The 27,038-nt window shown below is 40.5% G+C and overlaps 2 protein-coding genes across 4 annotated transcripts in view; both read left to right on the forward strand.

Annotated features, from left to right (window-relative positions):
• LOC139953527 (S-adenosylmethionine-dependent methyltransferase Rv2258c-like) overlaps positions 1–10,052 on the forward strand; it is a 36,216-nt gene extending 26,164 nt beyond the window's left edge. For all 3 annotated transcript variants that reach the window (XM_071952970.1, XM_071952968.1, XM_071952969.1), the window contains exons 2-5: positions 3,266–3,496; positions 4,768–4,982; positions 5,921–6,046; positions 7,122–10,052. In XM_071952970.1, coding sequence (XP_071809071.1) covers positions 3,324–3,496; positions 4,768–4,982; positions 5,921–6,046; positions 7,122–7,702 — 1,095 coding nt within the window. In that variant the 5' untranslated portion in view covers positions 3,266–3,323 and the 3' untranslated portion in view covers positions 7,703–10,052. The remainder of the gene's footprint in view (positions 1–3,265; positions 3,497–4,767; positions 4,983–5,920; positions 6,047–7,121) is intronic.
• Positions 10,053–15,553: 5,501 nt separating this feature from the next.
• On the forward strand, positions 15,554–26,718 carry LOC139953520 (transmembrane 7 superfamily member 3-like). The gene is made up of 10 exons (XM_071952960.1): positions 15,554–15,735; positions 16,796–17,164; positions 17,821–18,116; positions 18,266–18,443; positions 19,020–19,106; positions 20,364–20,444; positions 21,228–21,383; positions 22,394–22,491; positions 22,980–23,142; positions 24,133–26,718. Exons 1-10 carry the CDS (start codon positions 15,663–15,665, stop codon positions 24,357–24,359), a joined length of 1,728 nt encoding a protein of 575 aa, XP_071809061.1. The 5' UTR covers positions 15,554–15,662; the 3' UTR covers positions 24,360–26,718.
• Positions 26,719–27,038: the final 320 nt, after the last annotated feature.

The following is a 27,038-nucleotide window of genomic DNA, read 5'->3' on the forward strand; positions in this document are numbered from 1 at the left end:
TACTAAGTTAATACCAGAGGGTTTATGCAGTGAATAAGTAACTACTAAGTTAATATCAGAGGGTTTATGCAGTGAATAAGTAACTACTAAGTTAATACCAGAGGGTTTATGCAGTGATTAAGTAACTACTAAGTTAATACCTAGGCCTATTCGATTTTCAGAATGTTATAATAGTGCAGTGATCTTGCTTTATTCAACATTCGACTCAAATACACAGAGACGATACTGATCGAGCTTGCCGCATCTCATGGCCTTCCCTCCCCGTCTATCGCTTCGTGAGACCCCACGGGGATCTTTCCCCGTCAACGCCCCTGTACCGAATGAAAATTGCGTACAATTACTCATGCCCTTCTTGCCTCTCTCTCCCCTGCAATTTTTTTTTATTTACATTTTTTTCCCACTCCGGAAATTTGCTCCAGATGAAAACGTCTGCAGCAAAACAAACTACCATAAGGCAGAATAAAATGGAAAAAAAGGAAAAGGAAAGAAAAATACAGTTTATCGCCCATATCCTCGTCCTTTTTTATGCGGCGGCCGCCTACTTTAGTATTTAACAAAAAATTATTTTGTATTTTTTACTTTCAAAAAGACAAATTATTGTCTGTGTATTTTTCATTAAACTTACTAATCTTTTAAGAACTTGTAACTGTATAAAGTAAGTGATGACTTTAAACTAAAGAATTGGTGGCCAGCTCGAACTAAAATGCTTGGTGGCCACCTTTGAAAGAAATAATAATAAAAAGGCCCTCATCCTCCTCTTTCTGGAAAAACCCGGACGATTAACTGTTATTTTTTTTACTTGGCCAACCAGTTTAAAATAAACACATCATAGGGTATGTTCAGACAGCGTACTAACTTAGACCCGAACCGGTCTAACTTTTACGAGCAGCGGGGGGTGGTCGTAAAAATAAAAACCCATTGCGTTCAGACAGCACAGAGTTAAACCCGATCCGGTTTATCTTCGGTTTTAAGAGGTCAAAGTAGACGCGACCCCGTTGCTCTACATCCGGTTTTATTCATCAGATTCACGCACCGAGTATGCCGAGATACTGAGTGCCCCATGCCCTGGATGATCAGACAGGGCATAATTATTGGATACAAATGGCTCACTCGAACGCGGTAACAGTTTTACCGTTGGGAGGATATGGGCACTTAAAACAAACATGAACACGACTCGAAATTATTTTTTTAAACAAGCAAAATATTGATACAAACCGCCGAGAAAACTCACCAAAATATTGTCCATATCCATGAAACAGAACACGTTTCATTTTTGTGTTTTGTTTTATACCACCGTTTCCGATTTGAAAAATACTTTTAGTTTGTACTTCAATCGATTGGAAGTTGCGGTCTCTCAAAAGCTGGTGCCGCGATTTTTACTCCGATTCGTTCATAAACACAACTACACACGTGCAAGTTACGTAAATACATGTACTTTGCAGTATTTTCCCAACTTCCCAACAACGTGGTGATATTGCTGGCGTAGGGAATTTCCCCTACACACAGCCTCGCGCCCACTGCAGTTCATTCTCCTAGATTGAAAGTACAGCACGCTAGTAACGGTGACGGCAATAGAAAGGCACATCCACGGGATCGGTGATGGATAACTATGGGATATCAGAGATTGATCACTATGGGATGGCAGCGCTGTACACATGTGAGAAGCATTACAAAATATGCTTCTTCGCTGCGCTCGTAGTATGCGCATGAAAAACAGTTTCAATTTATTGTAGGACACTCAACAAAAAAAGCTTGGAAAATATAATTTTGTTTCAGAATTTAATGAATCATGGGCGTGGGCCTGTGTTAAACTGCATACACCGATCGAGAGGGTTTCGCCAACTCGGTAAGCGGCAAGAAATTAATATAAATACTCGGTGCTTTTCAGCATCAGAGGCAACAGAAACCGTATACAAGCACTCCGGGTCCCGGGCGTGTGCATTGAACCACACAATGGGTCGTCCGTTGTGAGTTAAAACCGGATGTCATTCTGTCCACACGCAGTGTTAAAAGATAAACCCGAACCGGTTTAGACTTAGACCGCCTCGCTGGACGGTTTAAGTTTTGGGGTTTAAACCCGATCCGGTCTAACTTTATTTGCGTTCACACGCACAAAAGTTGAACCCGAACCGGTCTAAGTGGACTTAGACCAACTTTAGCACGGCGTGTGAACGACCTCATGGACGCTAGCTAACTACGACGGATGATGTTGGTTGTCTCCATGGTAACAAGATGACAACCAGCTGTCAGAAATTGCTCTTATCCTGTGTGTATCACAACCGCGCCAATAAATCTCCCACTAGACTTGTCCTAGTAGCTGGATTGGATCGGCATTGAATTTCAAGAACCCGCAACAAATTCGTATCGTGTGTCAAGTAATATCCGTTTTAGCGACTGAGACTACTTGGTTGTCTTTAAGGTTTTAAATGTAGATATGATAAGCATATGCAGCTTCTTTGTGTGTTCTTAAACTTTAAAGGCAGTGGTAATTACTCAACTACTAGCATAAAACCTTGCTTGGTAATGAGTAATGGGGAGAGGTTGATAGTGTAAAACATTGTGAGAAACGGCTCCCTCTGAAGTAACGTAGTTTTCGAGAAAGAAGTAATTTTCCACGAATTTGATTTCGAGACCTCAGATTTAGAATTTGAGGTCTCGAAATCAAGCATCTGAAAGCACACAACTTCGTGTGACAAGGGTGTTTTTTCTTTCAATATTATCTCGCAACTTCGATGACTTATTTATTGAACTCAGCTTTTCACAGGTTTGTTATTTTATGCATTATGTTGAGATACACCAAGTGAGAAGACTTGTCTTTGACAGTTACCAATAGTGTACACTTGTCTTTAAGTGCACATTGTTACATAGAGTACATAGTTAGCCGTTCCTATGAAATATGATTCACGCATGTCTTTTGGCTCTGGCAAGTAGAATTGTGCACTTATATAGGCAGATGCAAAACCGCGTACGCATCAAGTCACCACCAAGCTTTAAAAGATTAAAATTAATAATGACATTCATTTAGTAATCCTGTTATTATCAAAGAAGAAATTTCATGCTAAGCATTTGTGCTTAGCAGCTCTATTGAAATTGGGCCCATGTGAGGTTTGCAGTATCAACACGTGTTAATCTATTTTGAGTAGTGTTGGTTCTAAAAAGAACCGATGTGCCATGGTTGAGAACTAACAGACAGCTAACAGACCCCATACAACTAACAAACTGGCGGTTTTTTTTTAACTAACGGAAATTTTGTCATGTGTTCCAGACGAAACTGATACCAAACTAGACTGGAGACCAGACTACCCCAACGCACTACCAACGTCATGGCCGAGTCGGAGGAGACGTTTGGGAACCGGGTTGCCGAGACAGTAACGCAGGGGTTCCTCTGCCTGGCTTTGTCGGTTGGGCACAAGACCGGGTTGTTTGAGACAATGGCCGGCTTCGATGACCCTAAGAGTGCCAAAGAAATCGCGGATGCAGCCGGACTGAAAGAACGGTAAGACATTGTTGGGAGTATACCACTCATCTTATATAACGCCCACTGGTGACAACTTATAATGTATAATGCCATTCATTTAACTAAAAGCATGGTTATGAAACTGTTTGAAAATTGCGACCATTTTGTGCACCATCTTGGTTTTATATACTTCTGATTGCTAAAATCTTAAACTAATGATTCCTTGTGTGCGCCTCAAACATAATATATAACTAGACACGTTTTTCTTTACAGCATGTCGGGTTGCATGGTAATTGTTAGTGATGAAATCATTTGAAAATAGCGCCCATTTTGGACGCCATCTTGGATTTCGGAAAAAGCTCCAGGGGGATTTTCGGGGACTTTTTTGTATGTCATTCTAAGATCGTTAAAACGATCCTTTTTTTTTTTAAGAAAAAAAAGGGAGGCGGCCTCTATACCCTAAAAAGGAAGCGAGTTTTAGTCAAGTTCTTTGTATTTGTCCTAAACACAATTAAAAATGCTCTTTAAACATGTTGAGCGCATTTCATAACCGAATGTATGCGCGCTAATGTTTTGAAAACAAGGAAGCAAAACCATTGATCCGAGTTTATACTGGAAAATGTTCAAGTAAAACCAGTTAAAAGGGGAAGTTTATTTAAAAAAAACCATCAAATCTATTTAAACATTACTGTTCAATTGTGATAATGTTCACGGCCTAAATAAACACAATGTGTTTCGTTACAGTGGACACGTTTTGGTAATATTGTCAAAGATCAGTATTCTCACTTGGTGTATCCAAATAATGCGTAAAAATAACAAATCTTGGAAAATTAGGGCTCATTGGTCACCGAAGTTGCATAGTGTAATGACAGAACTATTGCACATTAATCCGTGTGCTTTCAGACGCCCGAGAAAGGCTTAAGGCCTGAAGTCCTTCACATTCAAACGTGATAATCTACCTCTTTCTCAAAACTACATTACTTCAGGGGAGTCGTTTCTCACAATGTTTTATGCTAATCAACAGCTCTCCATTGTATTGCTCGTTTCAAGTATTTGTTTATGCTAATATACATTTTGAGTAATTACCAAACGTGCCCAGTGCTTTTAACCCTTATTTCTTTGTAGATAAACCTCCACACAAAAATTGATAGTTCATGTTTGTTTACTTTCTCCATGGACCCACGTTTCACTTAGCTATATTAAACAGGCCATTGCCATTTGGAATAGAGAAAAAAATTTGCCAAACGTATCCAATGACTGAAAGTGTAATGTATTTTTGTTACCTCTTTATTCCCGAAAATGAAACTCAGATACGTCCGCGAGTGGTTAGGCGCAATGGTTTCCGGCTCCATCGTGGAAGTAGACGACGACACCAGCGAACTATTTCTCCTTCCGCCACATAGAAGGGCAGCGGTAACCAGGCTCGGTGATATAGTAGACTGGTCAATGGTCGCTCAAGGGTTACCTCTCGTCTCTGGCGTCTATGAGAAGGTTGCACAGTGCATGGCGCTACCAGGCCCAAGCGGTAAATAAATTATAAAGATGTTTAGTACACGACGCGGCAGCCAGTCTATTCTTACAATAATGTTATACGTAGATGGCCTTAGCGTTCGATCCAAATCGGACTTTCTTCAGAAGCATAAACAAGTATACAAACAAATACATATCCATTTTGAGCAAAAATGGAGGAGCCAATGGGAGTAATAACTAAAACTTGATGTATTATGGTTATGGATGCGCCTTACTGAATGAAATAATTCATAGTAAAGACGATGTGACCTATGTTTACATTCAAACCGCCCTCTGTTGACAAAACACTGTATACCTCATGTTTCGCCGGGCAAAAGGACGCGTAGTCATGGTAAGATTGCATATTTTTTTTTATGCTGGCTGCCAAAACACAGAGGTTTTGCCCGGCGGTATGCGCGCGAAACATGTTATGGTTTTCGAGTGACGTTAGAGGTCACATCGTCTATACAATGCAAACTATTAAAATAAACCAAAAACAATACACGAACAAGCTTTTTACAGAAAATTATTCATTCATTCTTGAACTTGTATATCCTCTGCTCAGTTTGATATATGGGGTCGAGTTTATTCTCACTCCATCTAATAAAAACACCCCTAACTCTACACCGGTGTTTCCATACCGGTGAGAAACACCAGTGAGGACCAATCTTGCAAAAAACATTCACACACCTCTCAGCAAAAATAGGACCATTCAGTTGGAAGTCAAAATTGGGCAAGCTCTGGTGTTTCTGATCAGCAGAGTGTGGGGTCGAGTCCCAGTCGTGACACATGTGCAGACACTTTAACCATGATGCTTCGTCCTTCGGATGGGACGTTAAGTTGGTGGTCCCGTGTGTTGTGTACCGCACGTGTAATCGCTATACAAAGTACCTCATTCATTTCCCGTTTGAAATGAATCTCCTGCCAAAACCTCTCATGTTGTTCCTACTGCAGGGCTATCAAGTTCAGAGTACAGTTCAGGTTACCACCGATGGCGGGACCAGTGTTATGATACCTTCGTGCAGACGTCATTGCTAGAAGCTGTCATACCATCAATACCAGGCCTTGAAAACGTACTTGGTAAGCTCCCATATTATCTCTGTTTAATATTTAATTTCGGGTTGTGAACACAAATAAACTTTACTTGAGTGGGTCTTGAACCTGCGACCTCCGGATTCGACTAATCGTAGGCATAACCCTAGACTTGACTCAAGTCCCAATCCCGTACCATCCCCAGGAAACTGTTTTGTGATGCTCTGCATTCCCAAACCTGTTCCGCATTCTTAGGACCACATTTTGACGGCGAGCGCGCACTGTACTGTTTGCTACGTGTTGTTTTATAGTAAGTTGGGGTGATAGCTTAGGGACCTCTCACACGAGAATTAGACTTGAATCAAGTCTAGCATAACCCCTGCCTATTTATCTGAGAGCATGATCACATTATTTGCAGGAAATACTGTATGTACAGCGCCAGGAGCGTCACTGAGTGACGGACATGTGCGCTATATAAGAAGCAACTGTTATTAGTATTATTATTTACGTTCCCCTACTCGGACTTTACGATCATCTCAACAGTCATTGCTTACCACAACTACCATTAGAGCTTCTTCCATTGGTTATGGACAAAAGATCATATTTCTATGAAGTATAGTATTTTTTTTTTTTTTTTTTTTTTTTTTTTTTTATAATACCCTGCTCCATTTCTTTGGAATTATTCTTCGCTTTGCATATTCGCCAGGCTAGTTCTTTGTTTTAAATCTCTGTTAAAAACTCATTTTGTTTGAAGCTGCTTATCTGTAATCTGCTTACTTGTATTGTGTATCTTTCTCTCATTGTATATTTTGTTGTTATCTTTATGCACTCAGGGGCTTTTACATTAGGTGTTGTCTTTATTATTATTTCATCTTATCACAGCATGCAAAAGAAATATCACATTTGCCTTTGTGCCAGTAACTCCTCGAGTCGGTGTACGTCTCGTAGCCTTAGACTGTAACAGATATCCTCACATTTGTCCCCAATTGGTGTAGATGTTTCCCCAGTGCTTTCGGAATTAATTTTAGGTTGCAAAAAGAACAAACTTACTTGAGCGGGACATTGTTAAGCATTTGAGGTACATTTTTTAAATGGGCCGATTCTTTGTGATTTTTGTTGACAGAGCAAGGAACAGACGTTGTGGAAATAACCAGCAACACTGGCTCTGCAATACGTAAACTCGCCAGGGCTTTCCCTGATAGTCGGTGCGTACTCACAAGCAGCCCACGCACAACAACAGACGGTAAACAATGCGATCCATCCATCAATACCGGCTCCCCTTACAGACAATTCAACCTCAAGTACGAGACCCAAGACCCGACTAAGCTGCCCGCTGATTGGTCGAACAAGTTTGGTGTCGTCATCGCCATCCAGAATATCCGGGACTCCCCACGCCCTGACGTCATAGCTCAGGAGGTGCATCGTATTCTTAAACCGGACGGACTTTTCACGATGATCGAGAGCAATATGAGATCTAGGATAGCCGACAATAAGGAAAAACCCACGGCGTTGTTCGTCTACACCACCAGTCTCTTCGGCTCGCTACCCCAGTCTTTGAGCGAGGACAACGGCCTGGGTTTGGGCGCTGCGTTCGGTCGGGAGTCTTTCAAGCCGTTCTTGGAGAAAGCCGGATTCAAATCGATCAACCTCGTTCCCGTGCCTGGTGATCCCATGGACAGTGTTTCGTACGTCTGTAAAAAATGATTTTTTTTCTTCTTCCGGTTTTTATGCTGAATGTTTAGTCTTGATCGACGACGTAAATTTTGCTAGTAGTTGCCGATAACGCAATCAATCAATCAATCAATCAAAAACAACGTATGACAGTCGATATAGCGCCCTCTATCGGTGACTGATACAAGGAAGGGTTGTCAATCAAGACAATTATGCTGAATGAAGAAGAAGAACATTACTAGTTTATACTGTTTGATATAATCGCTTTGATACGTTTTAAGAGCAACACAAGTAAAAACAAATTATTGTATAAAATTATGGTGTATTACTCGGTCACTTTCAGAACTAAAAATTTTAGTTTTTGTATAAATAGATGGAAACTTGCATTGGGGATAAGAATATTAATTTTGATTTCACCCTTACATTTTTTCTACACCATAGAGCAATGCAAACACCAATGTGTGTTAGCACTGTTTACTCACTCAGTACTTCCCCGGGCTCTGTGAAGAAACGGCAATCTCGGTGGTCTGATTGGTAAGACCAAAGATTATAGAGCGCCGCAAGGCGCAAGATGCGGAACTATTGTTGGAACGTGAAATACGCATGGGCGCCATTTCAGCAAGTGAATGTTTTGTTTCCCATTGATAGGAATGGTCATTGTCTGCATTGATCTGCACTGATCTACTGTTGTATCAAAATAGTTACTTGCCGAAATGGCGTCCAGTGGGATTTCACATTTCAGCCCGAGTTCCGGATCTTGCGCCTCATGGTGCTCTTTAATCTTTGGAAGACACTGCTCTAGAATTGTTAAAATTCGTGGGTTCGAATGCCACTCAAGTAATAATATGCTTGCGATTTTCTTTTTACAGAGCTCGAAAAGGTACTGATCGAGTATTCAGTGCTAACTTACATCGGTGTATGGGTAGAACTGAAGTTAAAGGCAGTGGACACTATTGGTAGTTACACAAAAAATTATTGGCAAAAAAACCTTCCTTGGTGACGAGTAATGTGGAGAGGTTGATGGTATAAAACATTGTGAGAAACGGCTCCCTCTGAAGTGCCATAGTTTTTGAGAAAAAAGTAATTTTCCACGAATTTGATTTCGAGACCTCAGATTTAGAACTTGAGGTCTCGAAATCAACCATCTAAACGCACACAACTTTGTGTGACAAGGGTGTTTTTTCTTTCATAGTTATCTCGCAAGTTATATGACCAATTGAGCTCAAATTTTCACAGGTTTGTTATTTTATGCATATGTTGAGATACACCAACTGTGAAGGCTAGTCTTTGACAATATTACCAATAGTGTCCACTGCCTTTAATATAGCTTTTGTATTGTTTTTATTTATCGCCAATACCAGTTTAGACCATTGTTACTGTAATGGTTGCCGTGGTACGGCTACAGTAACTTGTTATACCGGGATTAATTCACGCAAAGAGGCAAATCCCGTTGGATTACAACTTACCATTGGACACTGGCCGTATTAAGCAATGGAAGTAATGGCTGACTAAATCATATGGGCATTACACAAACTTCAGCTGAACTACTACTCCACACAATATTATGTACATTATTCAGTTCGTTCACATTTTTCTAACATTAAACTCGAGGCATATGAATTGGATACTTTGGAACGCTTGGTGGCAGCAGACTTACCACCGTCGATTTTACAAATTGGGTGCGTTCGTTTAGCTTACCTGGGTCGACCCTGCGGTGCTCACTCCGGTGAGCCCCTGACAAGAGCTAATCGAACGATCACACTCGCCCCCTCTCGTGGTGACTGCATGCACCTCAGGCCACCCCCAAGTGATCCACTCCACAAGCGGGGCACTGGGGGCTGACCCGGGTGAGCCCCGTCGAAGCTATTCGAACGTATCGGGGCAGACCGGGGTCGACCCAGGGAAGCTAAACGAACGCATCCACAAACTATTACCTTGTCTGCTGCCACCTAGCGCCCACAAAGTCCCCCGCCACCCACACTTTACCCTGAATCCTTCCGCTTTGCTTCAGCGGCTATCCAGGACCGCTGGGATGGGGTAATCAGCTTGCACAGATTTTGGTTCAGGAAGTACGTCATGCGTGCAGTGCAAATAAATAATGGCGCGTGTGAGTGTGATGCATGATGGGACTGCGCATTAACCAATGAGCGTGCTTGATCATAGATGTAGAATAAAACATTATAATATATTATTTTAACTCTATATCTGAGTGCTTAATACGTTGCCCATCCCATCGCCTTTGGTTAAAGCAAGACGCTGGGGACGAGCGAAGATGCACCCCTGTCGTTGGAACCAAATTTCGCTAATAATAAACAGTAAAGTTATCACACGTTTTTATAATTAATAATTGGTGAGCAATGAAAATAAAACTTTCTGGAACAGATTTATTCTCTTGGCGTTTTCTGCTTTCTTGTCAGTTTTGTTATTTCTTTTGTATCAGATTAGAACAGGCCCAGCTAATATTGAGCTGCCCTTACTGATTTGCTTATTCTTGCTCAGCAGCAAATTGTTAACCATTCTTTATTTCTGCCATGTCCAATTATTTCATAAATCGTGTTAGCATGAAAACTTGTTTGGCACAGAATGATCAGCCAACGGTTTATACAATAGTTTGCTCAACAGGCAGAAAAGGGAGGAATGTGGGGTTGGATTCTTTGTCCAAGATGATTATATTTCCCCTGTAACGATCAGTTTAGAATGTTCTTGTGTCGAAAGAGGGCGCTACATCAGATGACTGGTCCTTCACTGGGTGCGCCACACTATTAAATCAAGTTAAAAAAAAAACACCCTAAAAGACATTATTTTTTAAAGATTCTTAGTCCCCTTTGATAACAAGCCAAACAAATTCTTTTGACAAGCTTAAATTTTCTTTTATCCGGTAAGCTTCTGATTGTATACATCTGTAGATGACAGTTTTTGTTTTTATAGTTGTGTATTATCTTGTCAGCCCCTGTCCAACTTGTAATTATTGCGTATTATGGCTAAGATTTAAAATAAAAATGAAAACATAAATATTAAACACCACGTTCAAACCTGAGCCACAAGGAACTGTTTGGTTCGGACATGAACTATTAATTACCCATTTTCCTACGAAAATATTCTCGCCATGAATTTTTGTATTATTTATATTTTTACCCGCAAAGTTCATTATTGTGACATCATTGTGGTTGGAGTCACCGTGGAATGTCTTCTCGTTGAAGTCTTCTTTGTTAAAGTAAACAATGAGGAGAGCACCTTCTCTCGGTTGTTACTCATGGTGTTGCCTGGTGTTGCGTCGAAAGCAGATTTCAGCTATAGGCCTAGTAGTTGACTGAATGCAAAATGGCGTAAAACTTGGCACACCAAAATGGAATTTAGAAGTCGCGTTTTCTGTGGAACTATACCATTAAAACTTATCAATACACCGTAGCCAATTGTGATATTCTTTATCAAAGGCTTGGCCAATAATTTGGAGTACAGGAAGATGGACATTATGCTATTTGTAATTGACTAGAAAGGTTTTTACCCAAACCTTTATTGCATCGCCGTACTGCTGTGTAGAACTTCACGAGGAAAGCCGAGTACTTTCTCTACACGAATGTCATCTAGCCGAGGTAAGGTTTTGAACAGTTCTACATTTTTTATTACCATACAATTATATAGAATTAGCCATTTCATGACCAGTGGGGTTGGGCTGGCGTGAGGGTACACACAAGGTTTTGCCCGGGGAAAATATTGTAACCCATTACATTGTACCCCTCCCACTGTTCAGACAACTCGTCCGTCGGACAACTCGTCCGCCGGACAACTCGACCGTTCAGACAACTCGACGGGTGACTGATCTCTGAAGATATAGATCAGTGTCGACGGTTCAGACAACTCATGGAGGCTACCTCCATGGACAACTCGACTTTTGCCCGTATCATTATCAACAAAATCTTCACTTATTTGGGGGTTGTTTCACGTGTTGGTGTTAGGGCATTGTGGAAATTTAAAAGTGCCGCCATACTCGACGGCTAGCTTGGATTTTGTGTCTTCAATTGTATCCATTTTGGTATCGGTGCAGTCGCAACCACATCTTTCTGCTGAACTTGTCATGACCGAAACAGTTATTGGTTACAACCTAGTCTTGGCCCAAGACGATAGTGCTCGATATTGGATAGTGTATACTTGTGACGCTCAGTTGTAAATCGCAAAAAGCGCCCTCTTACGGTATGGTTTAATGACGAGCTTGAAATCTAGACTATACTGACGAGCTGCGACTGATGAGCGTAGTACACTATCCAATATCGAGCACTATCGTATTGGGCCAAGACTAGTTACGACCACGAAAACGCAACTCAGTCATGATTTTCAAAAAGTGTATCTCAATTTTACAAAAGATATTGTTCAGATTTTAAAATATTGCGTTGTACTTAAATCTATAGATTCCGGAAGAGTGAACATCTTTGTGTCGACGGCTTTCAAGAAACTGTGCACAGACAGGAATTGATTATCTATGGATTGTGGTTTGTGGACGTATCTTGGAGTCAACGCTGGATTCAGGTAAGGAAAACTTGCCACCATCCGACCTCCACTCTTTAAAGGCACTGGACACTACTGGTATAATAATACAAATAATATTGTTAGCATAAAAGCTTACTTAGTAACGAGCAGTAAAAAAAATTGTAAGAAACTGCCTCCTCTGAAGTAATAGTTTCTGAGAAAGGGGTAGTTTGTCACTCAAACAACCCAGCTGAAGCCTTTTATTATATAGTCAGATATTGAAAGCATACCAATGAACATGTGAAACACATGTGTTTCTTATTCCGTTATTCTCTTGCAACTTCGATGACCAATTGAGTCAAACTTTTCACATGTTTGTTATTTTATGCGTATGTTGGGATACACCAAGTGCGAATACTGTTCCTTGACAATTACCAAGGGTGTTCAGTGCCTTTAAGTTTGCTTTATGCGAGTCATCTCTTTGATAAAAGTGAGACCTTGGTAAAAAAACACAAAAAAACAGTTACTTATTGACGTGACCTTCATGGGGAAAAACGGAAGACAACCAAAAAACACACCATTGTTGATAGAGCGCAAATGTGGAGGTCGGATAACGCAAGTTGTCCTGAATCAAGATCGAGACAAGATCAAGACAAAGGGTGAAGTCTGCAAAAGGTACGAGAGATCTAACCCGTTCTCTTGCAGAGTCCCTCCCCTCGTTCTGAGCCCGAACAGTCCCCCCATCGATCTTGTTGATGTTGTCCTTGCTTGTTGAGATTTCAAGGTGACGTCACACTGTCTTGGCGGTTCTTGATTTGCATATTGGTCGAAGCCAATGATGCTTTTTAGTTAGGAGACTAGTCTTTACTGGAAATTTCTGTCAGAGTTGCAACTTCAAGTCGCCAGTTGTCATGTTTGTGTTAATTATTACTTTATTGAAATAATTTTATGTTTCAAATAATCGTAATGGTTGAAAAGGAAGAGTAAACAAAAGCAACAACAAACATTAAAACACACATAAACTCATTAACAATATCGTTTAAATATTGTTAAAGATAAATATAGTGGTTTTGAGCAAAATTAATTAGCTAAAACAGCAACAACACAGATTCTGTACTTATTCTTTTCCATAAGTGTTGCAAGTACTCTACTATGGCGTGTGACCATTCATTTGATGGTTAATGTTTTATAGGAGTAGTAAAATAATAGTATAATTTAGTCCAGCTAAATTAATATTTACATCTTCCTATTAAAAGCAGCATTACATTAATTCTGAATGTAGGCATTTAGGTTATAATTTTTTCACAAAAGCTACATTTTGTTAGCCCTTTCCCTTCCCGAAACCACTTAGCTGTGAGCGCTGCGATAAAAAAAAAAATGAAATAAATGAATACGGTAAAAAATACAGCTTGGGGATAATGCGAACAACTGCCCCAAAAAGCTAAAGCTCAGTGTAAATTACGGCAAACAACTATACCCAAAAATAGCTGCAGCTGTAAGCGCTGCGATAAAACGGAGAGATAAAGACGAAACAAAGACGAAGAAGGAGACAAGAGAGGAGAAAAGATGAAGAAAAAGAACAGATCACCTTGGAGGAAGGACTGCCGTGCTGAATTGGTTTGTATAAGAAGGTAACAGACCCACGTATCCTTAGTGTTGGCCTAGAAATAAGACTAACTCTCTACTCATTCTGAAAGTTTACTGAAAGTTTATTGGCGATTGGTAATGTATAACGCCCGACTGGTGGAGTATACTTAGTCTTGGTTCGAGGATGCTAGGACCTGAGCAGACGATAAAGACGCTCTATCTGATGTCCCTGTCGAAGAGTGAAAGGATGCAAGCGAGGTTTAGCCTTTTGTCGAGGCATCCGTGTGGCTTGGAGAGCTGCGATCCCAAGCGACTGGAATGGCAGACCACCTTCGCCACTCTAATGCGTGGTCTCCCGTTCCAGTCGCTTGTGATCGCGGCTCTGCAAGCACGAAGGCCTTGACAAAAGGCTAATTGTGACACTGTGCGTTGGAATGCAGAGGTAAAGTACGGGTAAGTATGACCAATAACCCTTCCTCCACAGCTTCTAACCTCTTTTTTTCACAGGCAACACTTGTATTTTTGTTTTCCACAGATTACTGATGACAGCTCTGGGACACCGTAAGAGCAGAGCCAAATATTTCTGGCTTAACGGCCGATTTTGTGCTTACTGTGTGCGATTTCCATTATTTTCATAGCGCTGCTAATGTTAAACCGAAGCACATGAAAAGGTATTCTTACTTTCGGGTGCTTACTACTGTATGAACATGAAATTTAACAACACAAAACAATGGTACACGCTACAGTTAGCTCAAAAATTTGCTTATCGTTAAGCAGCTCTATGAAAGCGTCAAAACATCCGCCGCTAGTGTAAGATTTTGTCCTGACCTCCGACAAAATGTAGCAATGTTGGACAAGATTTGACAAGGGACCCTGGACACTCCAAAAATTGTTGTCCTTTCTCACGAGGTGCATTTTGTTAAATTTTACAACCATGCTACAATTTAGCAAGGGACCCTTGCTAAATTGCTCGCGTGTGAAAGGGGTTTTATAATTGTGACCTCAAAATACTAACCTTTTAGTGTTTTTTTTCCACAAGCAGATCGTGTTTCACTATTGAAGATGATGAAGCAGTTTGCGTGCTGAAACCTTCCCTGAGATGATGGGGGTGATGCTCACCGGGGACTGAGGATGGGGCCATGCAAAGGTTGGGTAAAGTATCGGGGTAAGAAAAGGTTACTGGTTAAAGACACCGGACACTATTGGTAATTGTCAAAGACTAGTCTTCCCACTCAAAATAACAACCCTGTGAAAATTTGAGCTCAATTGGTCGTCGAAGTTGCGAGATATAAATGAATTAAAAATCATCTTTGTCACACGAAGTTGTGTGCTTTCAGATGCTTGATTTCGAGACCTCAAAATTCTAATTCTGAGGTCTCGAAATCAAATTCGTGGTATAGTACTTCTTTCTCGAAAACTCCATTACTTCAGAGGGAGCCGTTTCCCACAATGTTTTATACTATCAACAGTTCCCAGTACTTGTTGCAGGTTTTATGCTAAACATTATTTTGAGTAGATCAATGGTGTCCACTGCCTTTAGGAATTACGTAATCCATACTAAATTCATAACAACAAGTCAACCAGGGGAGGGGGAGGGGGGGGGCGCAGAGTCTCCAGGGACAGAATTTCTTCTCAGTGGTTGAGCTTTCTGAAAAGCGCATGATGTCATCATAATGGTGCGCCCTCTTATGCGTTTAAAGTATTCAACCAGTAGTGAAAGGCACAAAAACAAACAACGGACTGATGGCGAGTTGAAATAAAAGCAAATAAAATTATTATTCAACTTGAGGGCGCACTAAAACAAATTGACAGAGGGCGCACTTTGCTGTTGAAACGAAAGAGAAATGAGGAAGAAACAACAAAATTTTACGAATAAGATACGGTGATAAAATTGAATGTTTTGACTCTTTCTTGAAGAATTGTCAGTGTTTACGAAGACAACATGGAGCTCCATTCATTGTGGTATGTTCTTCTCATCCTTCAAGTAACTGCGGTGTTTGCTGTTCAAGATAATGGTAGGTTTTTGTGTACAAAATACCCGAATTTAGCTAGAAAAATTATTTGTTTACTTTTCGAGTTTCTTCACGTGACATGCCTTAGTCATCAGTGTCATCAGTAGTCAGACTCAGCATGGAGCAATAAACTAGTTTATTGCTCCATGGACTCAGAGTGGAGTTTTGTGCTTGGTGGTTCCACAACAATAATTAATGATACATCCAATTCTAATATGTTTTGAATTGATGAAGTTAACGGAAAGATTTCCATATCCTGCCACGACTTTCCAGTCACTTTTTTTCAACAAAAAATGGAACAATATATGATTTGTAAAAAAATAAAAATTATTTGGGGGGGGGGCGGGTGGTCCAAGCATTTTGTGGATTGAGTTGAGTGAGTTAATTATAACTTTTTTCATATCGAATGCAAAAATAAATGTAGTTCATTTGCAGGATACTGTCATTTTTCTTGAATTCCTTTCTCCTCCATCAGTCACTATGTCACCATCCTATAACTATGTTTTTTATGAATGAGTCTAATGAGACTCTTTAGTGAATTAGTCTTTAACTTGAGTTGACTTTGTGTTTGTGACTTTATTGAGAGGTTCATCTGCATCTGTTAGCTACTGTACAAATGTCTGGTGTGGCTATTCCGTACAGGTTCATTCCGCTATCGTACATGGAGACAATTATTGTTTATGGTACTCCTAGGTAGGATGAGTCCAGAGATGCTTTGACTCGTTTACCAATGTTTCAGGAGCACAACCCTGAAAAGTTTTACTTTTATTTCAAAATACTCATGTTAGGTTGGGTTTGAATCCTACCAAGCTAACTGTTGATTTAACAATGACTAGATAAGTACTGTCACGAGTCTAGTTACTGTACAAATATCAAATTCTTAACTATTACAGTTCATTATCATCCAAATTGTTAATTCAGTATTCAAGACGAAAATACTTTCCTAATTCTAGTCATTATGAGTCCTGATTCATAATACAAATGCCTAGAAGCCAAAGTATCGTCAAGTCATCTAAAAAGATTCTTATCATTTGTTGCTTGTCCACTCCATCTCTCTCCACAGCTGTGTGCCAACTCACCAAAGAGGGCGTCCTCCATCTCAATTTATCAACGTCGACCCTGTGTGATCTCCCTCCGCAAACCAACATCCGCGTCCGCTCAGATTCCATCAGTCCCAGCACGACGTACATCTTGTTCACAGTCCAAATCCCGAACATACCCCTCCTGGCCTCTCTCGAACCCGAACCGACCCTCGATCAATCAATCAACACCACCAGTTCGAGTGTAGGGTTAGTAACGATCTTCGGCAAGCATGGCGTCGTTGGTTCATGGGTCGAGTGGTACTTAATGTTGATGTTCAACGATACGGCGCAGATTCAACTGTTGGCCCAGCCGTACCTACTCCAGGACAAGACCAATAGGAGCTTCTCGGGTGAGTCAATGCTAGAATCGGTTTTCTTGGTGCGCAAGCTGGTGTATCGTGCTGATATGCGTCAAGTGCGTACTGATATGCCCGACTTAAAGGCAACTGTTCTTTTGAGAACTCGACTTGCTACTCTGCCACAGAGTAGAGTTTGCTAAATTCAGGAGACTTATTTGTTATAATGTAATTTAAAGAAATTAAAGAATTGTCCCGAGAAGTCTCATGAATTCCGAAAAATCTACTCTGCGGCTGTAAAATAAGTAGCAATTTGGTACTTTTTGTAGGACCACAAAATACAAACGTCCATAGAGTCACACATAAAACTTACACGCTTAAAATATAACTTGCTGAGGTGACGTTTTTTCAAAATGAGTAAAATAATGTCAAAAAAATAAAGTTCGTCTTGGGAGACAAACATTATTTTAGAATGTACAACTTATTCACTCTCCTGAAACATTGGTCTGTGCTTTTATAACTTTTAGTTCTCAAAACTTCACGACAAATGAAGCTGAAACTTCTACACATAAATTATATTACATACATCTTCATTCACAGTGAGTAGGGATTCATGTCATGACCAAAAACTTGATCTGCAAAAGGTATCAAAACCCTTTAATGTCCATAAGTGTCAAATTTATGTAAATTTTTAAATATTTTTTACCCAGCCCCGATCCCCGGAGCGTGCAACCAAGAGTTTGACCTTGAGAATGACCCCAACCTCCACCTCAGCAACACGTCTGCGATGAACATCACTCTCTTGGAGTTTGCCCCTGCTAACGTCGGCACGACCCGGGGTGAAGACCCGCCGTTGTGTGACTCCGGCGAGGACTCCGCGAGGTTTCGACTGACCTACGATCTGTACATTTTAAACTTTGGCTCGCTACAGCTGGATGAAGACAATCTGTTTACGGAGATGTACAAGATGTCCACAGTGCAGAATGTCTTGAAGAATGGCCAGAAGGTAAAAAAATACGGGCTGCGTGTAAATCACAAGTCAACAGTGTTGGAGTGTCCCTGAATTGGAGACTTTCTTGGACAATAGAGGGCAGCAGACTTACCGGGTAAATCCATTGGTCTCAGAACACTTATTTTTCTTTTAACCAATAACAGATCAAGTCGTACACCGGGAAGGATATGACAGAGTTCTACCAGGTGAACTATCGAACTCGAGGTGCTATCTACAACCTCGTTGTCACCGATCCGAAGTATGATGTTCAAGGAGTGTACGTCCCATCGATCATCTACTCCTGCGACCTCAAGAAGGATAGTATCGACTGCACTGATGATGGTAAGAGCAGGCATGTGGTTTCTCCGTTTTGAAGGGACACGTTGCCTTGGATCAGGCGAGTTGGTCTATGAAAAGTTTTTGAAACCGTTTGTTATAAAATTCACTATGAAACACTACTATGGCGATCATGCTTTCCCAGTCATAGCTCCAACACTTTGGAACAAGCTACCCATCCACATTCAAGCAGCTCTTTCATTGGACACTTTTAAATCTCTACTTAAAACCCATCTGTTTTGACAATCTGGTTGTAGCGCTTAGAAACTTGCGAATTTAGCGCTCTATAACTGTCTACTTATTTTTAAAGTGACACGTTGCCTTGGATCAATCGAGTTGGTCTATGAAAAGTGTCTGAAACCGTTTGTTATGAAATGCATGATCACAAAGATGTTTTATATGTAGAATAACAATGCACACAAAAAAGCCTCGAAATTGATTAAACACAACACTGCATTTTGTGGAGTCCATTTTTTTTATTCCATTTAATGGCCGACCAAGTGGCAGTTTTTGATTTTGTTGGCTTCTGTATGAAAGTCTGTGTTATATTATTTTTTTTGTTTTGATTTTCATTTGACACAGTTGACTTTGGAGTCATACTAATTGCAACATTTACCGGACTGGCCGGCCTGGTGATCTGCATGTGTGGCCATCGGATTTTCAATTACGGTGAGTTCTTAAAACAAACAGTAGTTTGTTGACCCGTTTATTGTTTTGCTTAGTAAACAAGAACAATCTCGGTGGTCTGATAGGTATGAAACTGCTCTAGAATTGCAAGGGTTGGGGCTCGAATCTAACCCGAGTAATATGCCTGTGAGATTTTTTCCACAGGACTCGGGAAAGTACTGAGTATAGAGTGCTAACACACACCGGTGTATGGGTAAAAACTAAAATTAATATTCTTTATCCCCGATGCAAATTTAACATCTATTATATCGTTGCGGTACCCGCTGCCAAAACATAGGATTCGAACTGCCTCTAGCTGCCGGGCAACCTCGGTAGTCTAGTTGGTAAGACACTGCTCTAGAATTGCAAGGGTCGTGGGTTCGAATCCCACCCGAGTAATATGCCTGTGATATTTTTCACAGGACTCGAGAAAGTACTACTGAGTATAGTACAGTGCTAACTCAGCTCGATGTATGGGTAAAAAAAATACTTCATCCCCGATGCAAATTTAACATCTATTATATAAAAAAAAAACTGTCATGGTCTGTTGTAGCTGAGCGGTCTAATGATCAAACTCAAGTCCTGCTCTCACAGAGAGTAACTAAGCACAACAAAATTATGCTTACCAGACTAAGGTTACCAGCCAAAGTATCATGTCTCATTTAACATTTGTGGCTGGTAATCTTGCTAACTTTGCTGAGCAGGAAACTAATAAGCAATAATTTCTGCTTATAAGCAATAATTTCTGCTCAGGCAGCTTCGTGGAATTGGTGGTCGAGTCATCGCGTTTGCGCATTAAAATAGTTATTCAAAATGAGAACAGAACAAATTGAATATGCAAGATTTATCATCTTGGGCAAGAAAAAAGCTCAACCCCCCAAAAAGTTTAGCAGAAAGTTCTTTGCAAAGAAAAAAGTTATTGGGGCACCAGTCACAACATTGAAACTAAATGTAATTTTGGCTGGTAACCTGTGTATGCTAAGCATATTCTGTGCCAAGCAAGTTTGTGTGCTTACAAGCTTTATGAAATCGAGCCCTGTGGTCAAGTTGGGACTAGTCCTAACTTAGGACTAGTCCTATAAGATGTTAAAAACGTAAGGCTACGCAAGGCTAGTCTTTAGTTAGGACTAGTAACTCGTCCTAACACAAGATAAGACAAGTCTTAAATCTTTGTGAAATCCACCCCTGGTATCCCTGCAAACTGTTTCATCGATTGTACATTTGAACCCTGTTTTTTTTTTTTGGTCTTTTGATTTGTAGAGATCTTCTTCTTTGGGTTTGTTCCATTTTTCATCGGATCCTTCATGATAATCGGTGCACTGGTTCCCATGACGCCGTTTGGTAAGTTACAAAATCTCATCATTTGGGGGACAGGTTGGTGTAATGGTGTCTTGCCACCTGTGGGACCTCGGTTCGAATCCCACTAGGGGGGGGGGGCACTATGTGGATTGGGTCTTCAGTCCCTACTTGACTGCATTGGTTTTTCCTTGATTAATTCTCTCAAGTTTTCCTCCCACATCTAAAACTGAAACCTCTTCATTGTCTTTTCTCTTTTTGTTTGGCTCTAACAAGAGTGTTTGACAGTTTGACAATATTACACAGATCCAAATCTACTAACTTTCAGGATGGCCCTGTGCAATGCACTGCAGTGGCAAGAAAAATTGCCTTTGATTTTGGGATGGAGATGATCTGAGCTTATGAGCTTAAATGCAACAATAGAGCCCCACTGCACAAACTAGTGTTTCAGGCTGTGCAAATTGTGGACTGATCTGGTGGGACCGAAAAGTGGAAGGCTTCCATGCCGGGTCGTTGCCTCCATGCCCCTGGTCATTGCCTCCATGCCCCTGGTCATTGCCTCCATGCCCCTGGTCATTGCCTCCATGCCCCTGGTCATTGCCTCCATGCCCCTGGTCATTGCCTCCATGCCCCTGGTCATTGCCTCCATGCCCCTGGTCATTGCCTCCATGCCCCTGGTCATTGCCTCCATGCTCCTGGTCATTGCCTCCATGCCCCTGGTCATTGCCTCCATGCCCCTGGTCATTGCCTCCATGCCCCTGGTCATTGCCTCCAAATCCCACATAAGAACTACTTAATACATCGTTCCGTTTTCCTTCTTGCCTATAGCCCTGAGTATTGTAGCCCTGTGTTTTGGCCTCGTCGGTGGAACGATTCATTTCGCCCTGTGGTGGCGCTTTGGGAAGTATCTGTGGTCGATGCTTCTGGCTGGATTCAATCTTGGATTCCTGTTCTCCGCTCTCGTGTTTTTCATAACCCCACTTGGTAAGTATCTGTTTGTTCGATCCTTTCTAGGTTTTTGTTTGTTTTGTGGACTAGAGGAGGCTGTGTTGTGGCTGATCGAGTGATTTAGTGCGCTGGACTCGAGCTCTGCTGTTTCTGATCAGCGGAGAGATGGTTCGAGGACCAGGCCCCATTCAATGGCCCTGCTTACTGCAGAATTCTGGGCTTACGACGCCTTGGATACAGAATTATGCGGTAATCAGAGCCATGAACCAACAAAGCATTGTTAGTACTCAGTACAAAGACCTGTTGTATCATCGTGTTTTCATTCAACTTTTAGAGCCCTGTGCGATGTATCATTGTTTTGGCCTCTTCTACAATTGATTTTGCCCTGTTTATCAGGCCTGGAGGAATTACGCGCAGGCCACGGCGGCTTTGGACATTGCTCCTGGTCTTGGCCTTGGTGCACCTTCAAAAAATTCCATCCTACTTTAAGATTTTCCAATGGAAAAATGCCCTTTGCAAATTGAGAATGCAGACCTGAAACTTCATGGAGGCAACAAAGTTTAGTTTTATTTTATTCTAGGCCTGGTTTATAATACTAAGCTTGGGCGATATCGATTTATTTTATTCACGATATATCGCCGACAATGTATCGCGATATTCGATATAATCGCGATTAATTAAATTTGACATCATCAGTCTTCTAGTGAAGACTCCCAGTGAAAGTTGTAGAAGAGACGGTCATAGCATAAGAGAGGTGTTCTAATGACTATATTCTTCTGGTTTTACTCCAAACCTATGGGGTGCAAGATGTCTCAGCTAGGAAATACATTGCGATATTGCGATACTTAATCGATATCGTGATTTATCGCGATATATCGATATTTCAATTAAAACCAAATCGATCCAATATCGAAATCGTTTCCAAATTAGTATCGCGATATTCGATAATATTGTGATATCGCCCAAGCTTATATAATACACTCCTTACTCCTTATCATTTTGGCTTCCAAGTAAATAAGTTTTCCATTTGTTTTTTCCCCTCTCAGAAAATTTGACGACATTTCACAGTAATGCAGTCTTTGGTCTTTCCTTCGTCTGTGGAGTCCTCATCGTTCCAGTGGGCTTCCTCTTCTTCCCTAAAATGGTAAGAAAGTCTCTCAATTACAGCTGAGAAATTTCAAAACTCCAAGCACAAGTACAAGTACTTGATGAAGAAAAATACTGCAAAATAAAAAATTTACAGATAGCGGTCTCCCTATGTTGTCAATATCTTTGTTCGGTGATGGCAAACAAAATAAATAAACAAATAAAATAAAAAACTGCCTTTTAAAGACACTGGACACCTTTGGCAATTGTCAAAGGCTAGTCTTCTCACTTGGTGTATCTCAACATATGCCTCAAGCTACCGGGCAATCTTGGTGGTCTAGTTGGTAAGACACTGCTCTAGAACTGCAAAGGTTGTTGGTTCGATTCTCACCAGCGTAATATGCCTGTGATTTTGTTCACAGAACTCGGGGAGTATACAGTGCTAACACACATCAGTGTATATGGGTAAAACAAAATGAATGTTCTTTATCCCCGATGCAAATTTAACATCTATCAAAATATTTTTATATTTTGTTTAATTTTTAGCTTAGCATGGTCTCCACTGCCGTCTGGGGATCCTATCTGGTCTGCACGTCCATCAGTTATTTCACCACAGGCATTCTGCATTATTTGATTTACAACGTGCTGCGACGAGCAACGATGGAGAAGTACGCCCTCGCCTACCACGCGGCCGAGTTTGAGATCATCGGTACGTTGTGTAACCCTTTAAAGACTAAGCTTGTGCAACTAGTGAAATTTACTACTCGACTAGTCGTGCCTTAAATAGTCGTGCCTCAAATAGTAGCGACTTTGACACTAGTTGCGACTAATTGTTAATCACCCAGGGCAGTTATAAAATGGTTACATGGTTTATATAGCGCTTTATACAATCAAAGGGCGTCTCAAAGCGCTCCCAATTTTATTACCCCTGGTCACTGGGCCATTTAATTAATTCCTTAAACCATCTCAGCTCCCAATTATGGTGCCAAATATGTAGCGCACTAAGCTAAATCAAACACAAGAACCATCACTGTCCTCACAGGTAACCATTTACCCCTGGGTGGAGAGAAGCATGTATAGTGTCTTGCTCAGGGACACAAGTGTCGTGATTGGGATTCGAACCCACACTCTGCTGAACAGAAACACCAAAGTTTTGAGTCCGGTGGTCTTAACCACTAGGCCACAACCCACCATGTCAAGACCAGGACTCGAACCCACACTATGCTGATCAGAAACACTAGAGCTTGAGTGTGGTGCTCTTAACCGCTAGGCCACAACACACCATATCAAGACTGGGACTCGAACCCTCACTCTGCTGATCAGAAACATCAGAGCTTGAGTCCAGTGTGCTAAACTACTCAGCCACAACACACCATGTCAAGACCAGGGCTTGAACCCGGACTCTGTTGAACAGAAACACCACAGTTTTGAATTCTGTGCTCTTAGCCACTCCACTCCCGATATACCAAAACCCAAATTTAAATTTCTATTACCTTTGTTGTAATTTTCTTAAGATTAAGTTCTATTCACATCGTGGTTTTTCACCGTCGTCCTCGTGTCATGACCGGGATTTGAACCCGTACCCTGATAACTTAACAACCAGAATTCAATGCTCTGAGCCACTAAGCCATGACACCCTAGCTTTGAGTTTTTGCTTGGAGCTTTACATTTATCACCTTGTTTTGTTTTCTTCTTTCAGACTATGTCCTATTTACGTCGTGGTTCATCTCGTCCGTCTTCGGTGTCGTCCTCCAACATCGTCTGACTAAGGACAGTGCTACGACCTTCCCACCGTGCCCGTATGACGAATGGAAAGGACGTCAGAAGATTTGTCTCATGGAACCGGATGAGAGACAGATTCAACAAGTTGCTGGCGGCTACCAACCATCGGAGAACTCGCCCCTTCTTGGTGACCAAGTATCTTGAATGTGGTGTCTCAAAACTCGGTGGGTGTTCTTGGATTGGTGGGGGTCGGGGGGAGGCAAAGACGGAACACTCTCAGCTTCCAAAACTTGGAGCACTCACGCTTTTTGGAGGACCAATTATCTTTAAGTTGGGTGTTCTTGGACTGGGGGGGGGTGGAAGAGGGAAGAAATGTGGGAAAGATTTTGGTTACCAACCATCACAAAACTTGTCCATTCTTGGGGACCAAGTATCTGAAAGTTGGTGTCTCAAATTTCTGGGGGTGTTCTTGGATAAGGGGGGGGGGGCATAAAGGGAAGACGATAACTTGTTTCTGCTAAGCAGATTTCGTGCTCACAAGCTTTAGGAAATTGGGTCCTGATGGGTTATGGTTGAGAAGGTAAACTCCAGTGTCTGTTGCCATTTTGGAATGGCACGATATAAACAAAGTCTTGTTCTCTGAGCAGAAACATTTTTCCACTTTTCCAGAGCTTTTTTTGAATGCGTACATGACACAGTCACCCTATGGCTCAATTGTATAAAGCTGTTAAGCAGAAGATACTGCTTGACAAATTTTTGTTTGTTTGAGTGAAGCACCAGCCGAAACAATGCAAACTTAATGCAATGTTGGCTGGTAACCTGTTCCTGCTAAGCAATACTTTTTTTGTGCTTAGCAAGTTTTTGTGCTTACAGGCTCAGTTTGCTTAAAACAAAAACAATATGTAACTTTTGCTTACTTCATACAGGTTAGCAGTGTCATTTATTTTGACTGGTACCCGCATATCAAAATCAAGTTGCTTGGTGTGACAAAGCCTTAATACTTACCTTGTGTTTTTATTTGTGCAAAAGTTCCCCATAAACTACGCTTTGAGAATGTGCCTTATAATGAAGAAAACTATTATATACTAGTTTTTTTAAAACATATTTTATACTTTAAAGAAAAGAAGGAAGCAAAGGAATTCCTTTGTATAATGTAGCTACTTGTTGATGCTTTTATTTTATTTTGTTTTAAATCTGGATGTGAGTGAACCAGAAGTATTTACACAACATTTCATTTTAATGGCCTTGCAGAGGAAAAGGCACAGGGGATAAGCCTTGCATTTTTGCCGTAAATGGGCACAAACTTGATAATTTCACAAGGGGTCTAGCAATTGTTCATTGGAAATCTGCCCAAATTTTGTAATTCACAAGGGGTGAGCTTTGCAGTTTTGCTGAAAATTGGCAAACGAAAAGTATAAAATCACGAAGGGTTTTCCTTGCATTGTTCTGGGAAATAAGCCAAATTGGATAAATTCACAAAGGGTAAGCTCTTCATTTTTTTGTTGTAAATTTAATTTTCGGCCCTTTTTCAAAATATGCAAAGCTTCCTTTTTCTGATTACAGAAAGAGGTATTATTGTTCATTTTAAAAAGAGGTAATTGTTCATTTTGTTTTCTTGTTTCACTGACTTGAACATAATCTATGTACATGTAAATAGTTGTCTTTTATTGTGTCTGAAATAATTTAATTATGTAAATATAAAATCAATCAAGTTGTTACACAGTCCAAAGATTTAAGAAATTATTAATTTAGTTTAATACAGTTTGTATTCTTCAGTTCTTAATCTGTTTTTCTTTTTTATGCACCAATAATTGTCAGCTGAAATTTGTAATTTTAATAATCAAGTTCATGATCAAACTATATAGTGCAAATTAATTATTAAAGAAATTTCATTTGTAGTAAAAAATAGTATCTACGCCAGAAATGGTTGATCTATAAACTCTGCTGTGTAATTAATGTTCTTGTATAAACCGTAATATGTTTTTATATTATTTTTTTTCCTCTTAAACAAAAGTACTTTGAGGCAAATTTCAACTTTGGATTTTAGAACTGCTTGATTGTTTTAATCCCACATAAATGTAGATACATGTAAATACTTTACAGCTAATCTGTTTTGCATATTTCCAAATGGAAATAAATCCATACAAAAATAACGAACCTGTGAAAAGTTTGGCTCAATCGGTCATCGAAGTTGCAAGAGAATAAGGAACGAAAAACACCATTGTTGCACAGAATTTGTGGGTTTTCAGATGCATATCAATAAAGTCTCTTTGTATTTTGAGTGAGAAATAACCTCTTTCTCAAAAACTTGGTTACTTCAGAGGGAGCTGTTTCACAATTATTTATACTATCAACATCTCTCCACTGCTTCTTACCAAGGAAGGCGTTGTGCTATTTTGGGTAATTAACAATAGTGTTCTAGTGCTCTTAATAAGAATTTAATTTAAAGCTGTAAGGAATGAAAAAAAAAAAATTACAGAGATTTATTGTAGCATATACTTCCATAATACACAATCAATTGAATATCCAACAAGATAAAAAATCAGAAATAAATAAAATAATTCAAAATGGCATCTTGCTTTTAAGAAAAATTGTGTCAAAAGAGGCTGTTTCTTTGTAGAGTAGTTATGAAGTGGTTTACATCTGGGGATTTTTTTTTCTAAACTGTTTTTATGCAAGTCGCCCGACATACAAGGCCAAAAGGCCACTTCAAGGTGTGGGCTACAATTTTTTACCAGGGGCCGTTGCCGCATAATCCTGGGCTGACCCAGGGCTACACAGTGCATATATAGGCTTGGACATCTCCATCAGAAGCTCATGGCTGGTGGAGCAGAAAGAATTACCTCCCTTTTGGGGAATTGGCTTAAGTAATGGCATCAGAAG

The sequence above is a fragment of the Asterias amurensis genome, chromosome 22 (genome assembly GCF_032118995.1).
Source record: "Asterias amurensis chromosome 22, ASM3211899v1".
Taxonomy (NCBI): Eukaryota; Metazoa; Echinodermata; class Asteroidea; order Forcipulatida; family Asteriidae; genus Asterias; species Asterias amurensis.

Excerpts from the sequence above, each read along its gene's own strand:
- LOC139953520 (XM_071952960.1), top strand. The coding sequence starts at position 15,663 with ATGGAGCTCCATTCATTGTGGTATGTTCTTCTCATCCTTCAAGTAACT. Across the intron at positions 20,445-21,227 it reads GGTTCCCATGACGCCGTTTG|CCCTGAGTATTGTAGCCCTG; the intron begins GTAAGTTACAAA and ends TCTTGCCTATAG. Across the intron at positions 23,143-24,132 it reads GGCCGAGTTTGAGATCATCG|ACTATGTCCTATTTACGTCG; the intron begins GTACGTTGTGTA and ends TTCTTCTTTCAG.